The sequence below is a fragment of the Anopheles darlingi genome, chromosome X (genome assembly GCF_943734745.1).
Source record: "Anopheles darlingi chromosome X, idAnoDarlMG_H_01, whole genome shotgun sequence".
Taxonomy (NCBI): Eukaryota; Metazoa; Arthropoda; class Insecta; order Diptera; family Culicidae; genus Anopheles; species Anopheles darlingi.
This window is the reverse complement of record NC_064873.1, coordinates 10017918-10030417: the sequence shown is the minus strand read 5'-3', so window position 1 is coordinate 10030417 and position 12500 is coordinate 10017918. Positions and strand designations below refer to the sequence as shown.

At 39.9% G+C, this 12500-nt stretch overlaps 3 protein-coding genes across 4 annotated transcripts in view; all 3 read left to right on the top strand.

Moving 5' to 3' along the window:
• Positions 1–816: 816 nt before the first annotated feature.
• Positions 817–4578, top strand: LOC125951666 (ubiquitin carboxyl-terminal hydrolase 30 homolog). Its single transcript, XM_049681052.1, has 3 exons — positions 817–1107; positions 1295–2714; positions 2802–4578. The coding sequence occupies exons 1-3, from the start codon at positions 1026–1028 to the stop codon at positions 2905–2907; spliced, it is 1608 nt and encodes a 535-aa protein (XP_049537009.1). The 5' UTR covers positions 817–1025; the 3' UTR covers positions 2908–4578.
• Positions 4579–6227: 1649 nt separating this feature from the next.
• LOC125954295 (uncharacterized) overlaps positions 6228–12500 on the top strand; it is a 12958-nt gene continuing 6685 nt past the window's right edge. Inside the window, exon 1 of the mRNA XM_049684478.1 lies at positions 6228–6356. The gene's annotated coding sequence lies outside the window, so the exon portion shown is untranslated. The remainder of the gene's footprint in view (positions 6357–12500) is intronic.
• LOC125954308 (uncharacterized) overlaps positions 12479–12500 on the top strand; it is a 1697-nt gene continuing 1675 nt past the window's right edge. The window contains exon 1 of one of the 2 annotated variants that reach the window (XM_049684509.1): positions 12479–12500. This exon is cut by the window's right edge and continues 340 nt beyond it. The gene's annotated coding sequence lies outside the window, so the exon portion shown is untranslated. The other variant, XM_049684501.1, reaches the window with a different exon arrangement.

The window sequence follows — 12500 nt, the reverse complement described above, 5'->3', positions numbered from 1 at the left end:
GTGAGCTACTGAGTGACCGAAAAATCGCTGTTTTACTGGTAAAATGTAACTTTTCGGTAAAAGACTGAAAAGGCCCCCACTCACGGTGAGTTACTGAGTGACTGAAAAAATCGCTGTTTTACTGGTAAAATGTAACATTTCCACCACTCCCACCTCCCCTAATACATTTATTTACGTTTCCGCATATTTTTATGAAGGTTTGTTTACCTAAAAAGTGGTAATTAACGATTTTAGAAGTTACATTTTACCAGTAAAACAACGATTTTTTCGGTCACTCAGTAACTCACCGTGAGTGGGGGGGGCCTATTTCAGTCTTTTACCGGGGGGCCTATTTCAGTCTTTGGTAAAAGACTGAAATAGGCCCCCCCACTCACGGTGAGTTACTGAGTGACCGGAAAAATCGTTAATTACCACTTTTTAGATAAGCAAACCTTCATAAAAATATGCGAAAACGTAAATAAATGTATTAGGGGAGGGGGGAGGGGTAGAAAAGTTACATTTTACCAGTAAAACAACGATTTTTTCGGTCACTCAGTAACTCACCGTGAGTGGGGGGGCCTATTTCAGTCTTTTACCACATTTATTTACGTTTCCGCAAATTTTTATGAAGGTTTGCTTATCTAAAAAGTGGTAATTAACGATTTTTTCGGTCACTCAGTAGCTCACCGTGAGTGGTGGGGCCTATTTCAGTCTTTTACCCTTTTACGTTTCGTGTATCGTAGCTATTATACTTCGTGTGGCAGGACCTGCACACTTTGCTTTTACGCGTCGTGTAGCACGGCCTATAAATTACAAAAAAAAAACAAATCGAAGAACTTTTCTTTCGTTGTAGGTAAGGAACCAATCGATATAGATAGCAACACGCAGCTCGCGGAAATGTGTTAGGAAACTAAGAATCAGTGTGAACTATTCACTTTCCTTTAATTTAAGAACGATCATGATCAGTTTTACTTCGGAAAATAACATCTGAAAGTATTCGATAACTGTCCTGCGGGCTTAAAACAATGTTACTCGTTTAAGCTGATATGGAAAGTGAGAAACTATTGATGGCCGCTGGCGTAACAGCGGCTGTTGTTGTAGGCGCATTCGTTTTTTGGGGCCCTTCGGGTAGGTACCTTCTGGTTTTCCCTTTTATTCCTTTGCATCCATTTGGTGTGTCGCAGCATAACTGTATAGTGCGGAGGATGTGAGAAGGGGGAGGGGGGGGGGAGTGAATGGACCTAAATTTAAGGGTCCATCCTTTGGTCGATTGATAGGATCTTTGTATGATGTATGTAAACTTACTATATTGCAGGCACGTCGAGATTGCGTCAACGTCGCGGACAGATTGCTGGTCTTCATAACTTCGGTAAAACTTGCTTCCTTAACACTTTGCTACAAGCGCTAGCCGCCTGCCCTCACTTCATTGCTTGGCTACAGCTGCATAATACAAAGGAGAAGAAGAGCCTCGTATCATCTCTGCAAAATGTATTAGAAGTGGTAAACGGGACCCATCCTACACTGAGAGGCGATCCCTACGCACCGGGTGCTGTAATCCGGGCTCTGAATTCGTTAGGCTGGGTTATCTCGCCAGAGGAACATGACGCCCATGAATTACTGTTGGTGTTGCTTAATTCGCTTGAGGAAGAAGTTTCGAAGCCGCGCAAAATTGGTTGTCTCTCGGATGCGCTCGATTATGATAAAGGATGCCCAACGATGCCTGCCCGTCCATCTAGCGCAATGCTATCGGATTTCTGTAACGCCGAGTACGGCGAATCGACTAACTTGATGCGCTACTCTCGATCGGAAGCTCACACTCCAGATTCGCCGCATTCTGTGTGTACTGAGCACGAAGAATCGCAAGACAACTCGCTGGCGCTCGAGTACGGCACATCTGCATTGATTACAGCCGCCTTGGGTGCATCTAGTCACCCATCGTGTCAGGAAACAGACAACCTGCTGCAGGCGCCCGGTCACAATCAACATTCGGTCTCATATCGCTCTCTCGAGAGGCTCAATCGTGGACCTGGCCGAGTTTCAGTATGGAGTGATCGGCAGCAGAACCAAATACCGCATCCATTTCGCGGCGGACTTGGAAGCCAGTTGTGTTGCTCCGGGTGCGGCCATAAATCGACTGTACGGTACGACAAATTTGACAGCATTACGCTCCCTTTGCCATCGACTGTTACACCTGGTTTAGGGCTTGGAAATCTTCTATCTGACTTCATACAACCGGAATCTATCGCTGCGGTACTATGTGGAACGTGTGGTGAGACTGAGACACACACGAAAACACTCACCTTTAGTAAATTGCCCGCCTGTCTGTGCATACATATAGCTCGCACCACGTGGCACGCAAGTGTTGGACGAGCACAGAAGCGAATTGACAATGTGCATTTCCCAGAAACATTGTCCATGGCACCGTATAGCTTCGTGCAGCCTGGCTTGAACAGCAATATCGGTACACCATGGGGTAGCACCTCCTCCCTATACCACATCGGAATGAACGGCACGCCACAAGATACGGGGAGCCAAATGGCTGATAGCCAACCGGACTATTACGGTGGAACTAGCGACGGTGGGGTGGCATCTAACATGAATTTCAGTTCTTACACATTCGGTGCTATGTTCCCGCGGAATCTTTACCGACTTCTTGCCGTTATAGTGCACTCCGGCGAGGCAAACGAAGGTCACTTCGTGACTTATAGGAGAGGAGCACTGCGAAATTCTTACAAGTAAGTTCAAACGTAGTTAGTTTATATGGTAAGCATGTTATTGGTAAAGACAGTGTTCATAACGTAGGTTTCGTCTCTCCGTAACAGGTGGTACTACACGTCAGATGCTGTGGTTCGTGAGGTTCCAATCGAAGAGGTGCTGAACAGCTCCGCTTACATGCTATTTTACGATCGCAGCACTAAAACACGCTAAATTATAAATCAATTGATGGCAACATGGAGAAAGCCCAAAACGCTGGATTGGTAATATTTATATACTTGGCTTCAAACATAAATGTTATGTTTGAAATATTGAAAGGAATAGGCAGTTAAAAATTTTGGGAAAACTTGCACTTCGTACAGTTATGCGATAAACGATAGTTCATCTATAAACTGTTCATGTTTCGCACACGGTGCTCATAAAAAAGAGCCCTTACGTGGGCAAAATACAAAATTTAGGGGTCTATTCCAGTAAGGCGATAGCTAAGGCCTGAGGCATTTACACCATTGTTAGAACACGTTCAGGCGTTACCTATCACAGGAATAGGTACCGTAATCTTTTTTCGATGTACATTAATTCGATTTCATGTGAAGACTTCGTTCCGGAATAAGTACTGGTTAGTGCTTCGTAGGTCCGTAGTTTTTGTTTACGGCTGAATATGCTGAAGGTTCCAAATTCACTAGCTTTCACCAGTGATTGTTAAATGTAATTAGGGAATACGCAGTAACTCATATAGCCCCATTCTTCCGATATGTTAGCCGTTGCTTTACAATGATAATTTATGGTGTCAGTCATAGATAGATGTTAGTTGACAGATTTTTGATCGGATTAAGATTAGGAGATCCGTTAAACGCTTTTGTATGCTTTTTGGTATATTTTGGGTGGTTGTCTTGTGTTGTCTAGTTCAGAACGCCAATTTTTACCGAATTTCATCCTCGACATAAAACATTCAACGACATTTTATCTGGTAATCTTTCAATTTTCCAAAATGTTACCATACTTAATTGCCATGATTATCGGTATGAATATGCAATATACACGCCAGTTCTCGTCAACAATTCTGCGGCTTTTTTTTCGTTCTTTCAAAACTAATAATGGAAAATGCAATCACACTTGCCGCCACCGCATCATGCATACAATGGTTTAATGGTACAGTGTTGTACAAATGTCTAGAATAACTATTTTTGATCACTATAAAATAAAATTCACGAAAATATAAGTGCTAATTTCATTTATGGTTTATTTATTTCATTACAAGCAGCATTTCGGTTGTCGTATTCAAGCTGCTTTTTCATACCACAAGACGGAAAAGCTATATACTGTCGACATATGGGCTATACTGAAGTTTTGAGATTTTTTTTTTCATGTTTTGGAATCATTCCATCGCTTCTTGCTGATGCTACGGCCTCAAGCCTGCCACACATAGGATGCAGCAGCTACTACGATCCGTGTAAAATCACAGGATGGCCGCAACTGCCGCATCCAAAGGCGTGTGGAGCCGGAAAAAATGAATTGTGGCGTAATATTTGAATTACGGTGTAATTATTTCGGTTCCGTTTTTGGTTTCTGGTGAAGTTATGCAAAAATACAGTGACTGTTAAGCATTATTTTCTTGATAAATAAAAAAATATAGTTATAGATTAAGATATTGAACGATTGCACATATTTCTTCCTAAACTATTTACTCATTCGACTGCCGAGAGGCTACTGTACTGCAAAAATATAAATAGGCTACTGTACTGCAAAAAAAAATATATAAATCCCGAAACATGAAAATCTTTCTCAAAACTACAGTGCACACCATATTTCTGAAAGTACATACTTCCTTCTTGTGGTATAACGATCAAAAATAGTTATTGTAGACATTAGCACAACACTGTATTCACCACAACTATGGAATATATAACATAAATATATAATATTATATATAATATGATATATATATATATATATATATATATATATATATATATATATATATATATATATATATATATATATATATATATATATATATATATATATATATATACTGGCTGTACATAAAAGTAATGGTAAGAGCTACTAAGTGTTGTAAGTAAAAGTAATAAAACATAATTTATTAAACTTTTAAAACCCCCAATAAATCCTACACGTGCAACTAAGTAGCTTAGATGTCGAATACGTTGCCAAAAAGGCCAAGTAGGCTTAGCCTAGTGCACCAACCAGCAGAGGGTACAACATTATCCAAGAGCATAAGAAAACAAATAACATTGAAAACACAGCATTACGTTCTCTGTTTGTGCATTTGGTCTCAAATCCTGTTCTCAGGTAGTAGTTTGCACAGAAATCCGAAAAGGTTAACGACCTCACGCTCCCGGAATCTGGTGGACAAAGAGGAAGTCTAAAAAACTACACCGATGAACAACAGTGGTTCGCATTCTGGATTCCGACAACTTCAAAGGCCAAAGATTGCTGGGACGACTGGTACTGATACTACTTGTTTAGTTAGAGACAAACCCGCAAGATATGTCAAGTGTGGGGAATAGGGTGATTTTGTTTTCTTTCTGGACCATAAACATAAAAAACCATAACATTATAATGAAATAATACAATATTATACTTTACCTGATAGATCCTTTGGTATCCTTCGTATACTCATAATTTTTTTTATTCTTTCCAGCTCTTTCTATATCATTCTCTCTTTTTCTCTCGCTCCTTTACATTTTCTCTTTATTTTTGTCCTTCTAAATACCTTAGGAGCGACCGAATCAAGTGATCCTCGATTCCACACATGTAATCCTACTAGGATGAGTACTCAGATGCGACGTTATCCCTTCGCTGACGCTTCTACTATTGCGACTACACAAAAAAGATAACTTTTCTCTCTTTCTCTGCCACTTTTCTTCCTTGCTCTCTCTCTCTCTTTCTTTTTTTCTCTCTCTCTCTCTCTGAATCGATCCTCTCCCTCTCTTTATTTTTCTGTCTCGCTCTTTCCCGCTCTTCTTATCACGCGTTCGTTTTACCTTTCTCCCTCGCTATCTCTATTGTTTTTTTTCGATTAATGCTCATATTCGGCACTTTTTATAGTATCAAGGGTCCTACCCGGCTTACCTTTAGACGTAATTCACTTTACTACCAGTGGAAAGCTCAAACACTTGTCGTAGGTCTTAAGATAAGTTGGAAGATGGTGAAAAGAGGTCTGAGAGCAGTTGACGACAAAAACGGACCACAAGAGAAAAACACCAACAATTTAAAGTCCATATATGCGTGTGCGTGCGACTCGTATTGGGTTTATGGAGAGGTATAGGTGGGCAGAATATGCTGAAATGGAAGGGCGCAGTTGAAAGGGAAGGAGCGATTAAGGATTCTCTCTATCTTATAGCATGTCGTCGCATACAACGGAGTGAAGGAAGTTACCGTAGCAGATGGACGTAACGCAATGGGGATAGAAGAGAAGGGAGAGTCTCAAAAAAAAATAAAGGCGGCCTGCAAGTTGCTCGAATGGATCAGTTTAAATTTTGCTATCCGTCGAGCAAGCCACTCCGCGGCCTCCACTTTGAATCGCGCCCAACGTCTAAACGTGTCTTTTGCTCTATCGTGACATTACTTGTTCATTTTGCTTGTGTAGATGAAGCAGTGTCCGTTGAAAATTTAGTTTGCGAACGACTTCAATAGATTGAGTAAGTCAATGAGTTTTTCAAATGTTTATTTTATGTGCCTGGTGGACGAAGCATGAAGGGCGAACCTTCCAGTTTAGTGATGGTCTGCGTACGACTAATATCCTGCGGCCAACGTCCACGTGGGCAGGGACATGTACTAAGAGCTAACGGAAGGAATTCCAGTTTAAAAATCATCATACTGTGTTCAAACCAATCAATAAAACTTACGCCACGCCTGTTGGGATTCATCAACAATCAAACATAGCTGTAGCTACAGTAGCTGTGTAGCAGTAGTGCCTAGTGACTAATGATTAAGAATAGATTGATTTGTCTAGATATTGCTGGATTTTTGTTATTGTTATTTGTCTTATATCCTCGATAAGGAGAAAAACTTCTACTATGCTTATACTTCGTTTATTTAAGTGTACATGAACCAACAACTGCTTACCGTCGAAAATCAAGCACAAATTCTCGTTCCGTATTGGTAATCACCTTGGGTGCGCCGCCGATCGAGTGTTCACGATTTCGAAGCAAGTATAGATGAACCAATTAACGAGACACGTTCGGTCGCATTTTGGGGGAGCAGCTCATTCTAGGCCTAGGCCGTCTTGGCAGAGAAACACCACCACCATCCCACACCTCTTTACTATCGTCTGATCGTTTTCTTGGACATAAGGTGGAGGTGCTCGTCACAAATTGATTAAAATTTCAGGTGCGTCCTGACATCGACCCTGTTTCGAAGCATTATACTAAGATTACGGCATGCGGCACTGCATTGCGCCACTCGGTCAGTACGATCACAGCTCATTGGAGTCAATCGTTTGCCATTACCATTAAACCAATGTACTGTATGTGAAACGTACTTTCCAGGCGGGTATGTGAGGAATTATGGAAAGGGTGGGGGAGGGGGGGGAGGTGAGAGGAGAGAATGAGAACTACTACCGATATTAACAAAGTAAAGTGTAATAGGAAGATTTGTTTGTGAAGATTTGAAAATTTTGTGATTAGAACGTACCTTGGGTACGTTCCAGATCTATTAGTGGAAACATGAAAAAGTGTTAATAGAAAAAATGTTGATTGTTGATTGATTGGAAAATGATATTGTTTTTCAAAAAGCCTTCTACAAACTCATTGCGCACAATCCACAAGATAGCAACCTTAGCCTAATGCAACGACCTCGAAGTTATTCACGCCGAATTTTCGCTTGCTGTAAAGGGTTAGTACAGAACCAGAGAAAGTCCAGAGAAGTTCAACGCGTACCAACCACGTGTACCATTCAAAACGCCGTTGCATGGTGCACGCGTGCTCGAAGTGCTATCGCGCTGTCACCTCACCGTCGATTGTTTTATACTTCCGAGCTGCGCATATGCTTGTTTCAATTATTCCTGTTTTGTGCGCAGACAGCATAGCGGGTGCAATTTCCATTTAACTTCAGGACGAATCTGATTTGTAGCGCTTAAGTACATTGAAGCGTAGGGTCAGACTCCCGTTAAGGTAACCACGTTTTCTATTTTGATTATTTGTTTGATTCGATTATTTCGTTTCGTTCGTGTTTTATGTTTTTACATTGAGGAGATTTCTGGCATTGGCCAACATGAAAATGCCGGGTTTAAGTAAAATATATAAACAAAAGTAAGAGAAGCGTAATTGGCGATCTGCTTGTTGCTCTTTCATGTGGTAATTTAAAAAATAACAGTGCTGCATCATTTATTTGTAAGTTAACGACAACAATGATTTAAAAAGGTTCAAAATGAAGAAGATTTGCTGATCTTATAAAGTTCAAAATTTCGATGAAACTTATCCAAAGTAGTTTCATAATGTGTAATCGTCTGAATAGTCTGGTTATACTTTGTGTAATGAATTTTTTATACTTTATTCAACTGTTATACCATGGCCTCATTAGTACTTGGTGCTCCAATGTGAAACCAAACGGTTGAAAAAGAAATACAGAACCTCCCAGCCAGTAATATTTGACCATTCGCCAAAGATTCAAAGACAAAATGCATATTCGTATGGTAATGAGTAAGCCTCTCCCCTCTCGTTCGCTGCCTCGCGCAGGCCAGTTTACTTTCCAAATTTCCGTATTTCCAGTCAGTTGAAGCAACAGAGGAAGGGAATTTCGCGGGACTCGGTAGAGCACAGTTAATAAAACTATTAAGACACGATGAGATCACTGGTGTGTGAGAAACGCTGTGATATCTGTTGAATATCACCCCTTGCCCACTCTAGATCAATCTAGGCCAATATCTAGTCAATAACGATACAAAGTGAACACAATTTTTTGGAGATGTGTTCATATTTTACCATCATTCTTTAGAAATTGGCGTAGATTCTTATACTGTGGACAAGGGGTCAGAGAGCTAGCTTATGTAGGAGTTATAATGGGGGTGTTAGCCTTCGGTGTGCGAAGATCACTCTTCTAATTTGATATGCTATGACGTGATACTCTAGCACTAAACTAATCTTCACCTACACTGTTTACAGCATTGGCTATAAATCAACACTAATCTAAGGGACATAAACAAAATCGTATCCGAACTGTCACACACACTAGTTGATGGTGGGTAAGCATGGTACCATAAAATACCATTAAAATTATCAACCGTGGCGTGTCACCGTTCTTTACACGCATGGTGATGAAATTGGGAATTCTTTCCGGCCCAGAAATGGAAAAATGAAGAAGAAAGGCATGGTTGGGAATGTAGGAAAATAGCACATTCAAAACCGGGCTCATTAGGAATTCTGAAATCTGAAGTCCAACCGCTGTCAATATTTGTGAAACCAGTTCCTCCACTGGTCACTCCTCTCGCAAATCCCTGCGGCCCCAATCCCGGAGTATACGCACCTCTCTTAAGCACTATCAATAGCAATATCATCATCAACATCATCATCATCATCATTGTAAGAACCATCTTCGAGTTGGCGAGATTGCAAATGTCAACAATCTCGCGAGTGCACTGCTTTCCGTGGTTCTTCCATCCGGGAGTGATTCGGGTGGTTTCGATTAGTCCGGTTCTGAAACAGGCTGTATGCGCCGATTCATGTCTGTCAATTCATATCAACCAACCCCAGAATTAAGCCTTAATGTCAAATGTAATATGGTTCTTGGGGCCGCCATATAACAATTCACACATCGCAGGAAGCAACCGTCGGCCGCCATCCCGGATTGGAGGACACACACAAACAAGGCACACGTAGGCAGACAACAAGGGATAATGGAATTAAAAAAAAATTAAACCGAATACCTTGCAGTCTGGCCAGGATCTGTCTGTGAGTTGAGACCATACCGCCACGCAAAGTGCATCCATGCTGGGTAGTAGCATGGCATATAAGACTGCGTGTCCCTACTGAGACAGCAAATTCGTAATATACGCATACATCAATGTAATGTCAAATGTCGTTGATGATGGAATTAACTGCGAGCAACCGAAAATACGTTTGAAAAACCTGTTATTAGCGCTAGGAGGCCTAGCTGGGAGTAGAAGGTGTGTGATGGGCGAGACGTTCTGAAAAGGTTAATAATTATTTCAGTGTGTAGGGAAGTAGGCACCATATATTCGATTGATCTTGATTACCGAGTTTTGCATGTATCACACAGATAGCACTGACTTTTAAAAAGTATATGAGATACGCGTCAAGCTAAGCTAAGCTAAGCTAGCTAGCTCAAGTTAAGCTGCGTTAGCGGTTGCAAGTAATGTCAAAGTATTTCTAATCTAGTCCTGATTTTATTATTCCATTTGATATCAACCATCGAATGATTTGTTATGAGTACTCAGTCAAAACTAAATCTGCGTGTCGTCCAGACAGTAGAGCGGGGGTTTGCTGATCACATAAAATTAACATAAATCGTGAGCACCGGCTTGCGGTTGCTTGTACGCAGTGAGCCAATATTACTCTGGCAAAAAATATATGAATAAACATTTTTTTCTCCCATTTTAACTGCTGATGGCGAATTAATATTTTTAAAATACTTCACAGACACGATTTTACTAAGTAAGATTGATATATAAAGTGACAATGTGAAATTTCGGTCAACGATCTTTCCTTTAAGCCGGGAATGACGAAGTAAGGCACTTTTTCTCTCACCTGATCTGCTTGCCTGCTTTACATTTCCGTAAGTGGTGTGCTTCTTTCAAAATTTCTTAACGTTTGCACTATTGCCTCATTGCAAACTTTGACAACTTTAGTAAAAGATTGCACGTATAACATTTTTAAAATAAGTACATAACTCCCTAGAATATTTAATAGACAAGTACGTTTATCATATTTTAACATATTTTTTTAGATATGTTTTAATAATAATGTTTGATCTTTATTTGTTTGGGCAATTTTGTTTACTAATCGGAGCATTTTGCAACCTTCGTGCCATGTTTTAAGCCATTCAAAAGACATCCAAATGCATGTTAAAATCATTTGTACTCACTCAATAGTAATTATTTTCATAGTATGAATATGGGAATAACAATTAAATTAATCCTTGTAATATAATAGCAATTGAATTGAAGGAATGCTTAAACATATACGAACGAGCCCGTCCTTATATATGTTAATAAAATATTGAAGAATAATAGTAATAATAATGGTTCCATATGTTGAAATATTTATCAAAATGAAATATTTATCCCAAAAAAGTTGTAATAGTTTATTGCTCAATTCAATTCACTCATTAATCTCGATTTAGCTATTTTCTTTGTTTTTTTCAAATTCGATTCAAATTTCTTTGTTAAAAATGCATATAAAAGTTTGGCGTAGGTCGCTTACTAATAAAAACCATACTCTTTATGAAAACTATAACATCAGTCAATAATAATGGTTTTATTTTGTCAGATCCAAGTATTTTTTTCACGCTCGTTAAATCATCAATAAAAATATTTCAATGACCTTACCACAGCAAACAGTAAAATGAAGCATTAATATTGGCAATAACAAGTTGTTGGTATTTGAGGAATAAGCTTCGTGCTCCACTACTTTGCACTGGAGCTATTCATATATTTGACTAACAATTTTGAATAATGCTATGGTGAGTTGTCGCAGAGCAAAATCATCTTGTTCTGTTTCACTTGACATTCTGATCTGCTTTCGGCAACCGCACGGCTCACATCAATCCATTGTAATTCGGTATGAACAGGTTTCAGCAGCTTTTGCTGGTTTCACCAACTTCATCAAACCATAACCATCTGATCGTAACAATGGAGCCTTGCTGTAAATGTCGATTTCATCAGGACTCAAACGCGAGTTTTCTTTCCAGCTCTAATAATTCCAGATTTATTTCTAATTGTCGTTGTTAAAATCAATGTTGTGTTGGATACTTAAAGAAAGAAAACGAAGTGAAAGAGTGCAGAGCAAATTAAAATTCAGTAGGGGAGGAGGGATTGTAAAACTTTTCTAAAATACCACAAAAACAAAAACAACAATTTTTAACTAAAACGTAGAGAGTCTAAGGGTAAAAAGAGATTGTTTTATAATTATAATTATGTTTAGCGCATTTAATTTTTTGGGTACTTGAGCGCAACATCGAACAAACTGGCAGAAGGTTTGTATATGCTGATATACAAACATGTGCTGTTCTTTTTTCCTAGAATTATATCCCAATTTGATGGTCACGCCTGACAAGATGCTACCAATAGTCTACTTTATATTAAGTGGGAGTTGAATTTAGATCACCACTCTGAATCTTTGTAGCATATTCATGGCGAGCTGCGATCATCGATTCTTCGGTAGTATTGAATAAGGAGTCAGGCCAGATAATAGATGAGTATCATTTGACATACTATACAGGCAGGGGAGTTATAACCGCTGCCAATTTGAAACATGATGCGAAGTAGTGCTCCGTGTTTGCTAAAGGTGTATGGTTTCTGGGATCGATGTCTTTTAATTTTGTGTGGACCGCAACGATGTTTGGAGAAACCGCACAAACAACAAGTGGCTCGGATGCTGTAGCCAAGCCATGCTGGATGACTTCCTGTGCGCCTATCAGTATTGTGACGGCGGTATGCGTGGGTTCATACTTCTGGGACTCTTCTGGTCGCAGGAACGAGAAAGAAGATGGTGAGACTATTTCGCGTTAACATCCCCCCGCCCACTCCTACACCCCCCCCCCCCCCCCCCGGGTCGAGAAGAGATAAGGCTATTCAACTTATAAAGCATTCCATAACAGCACCACAT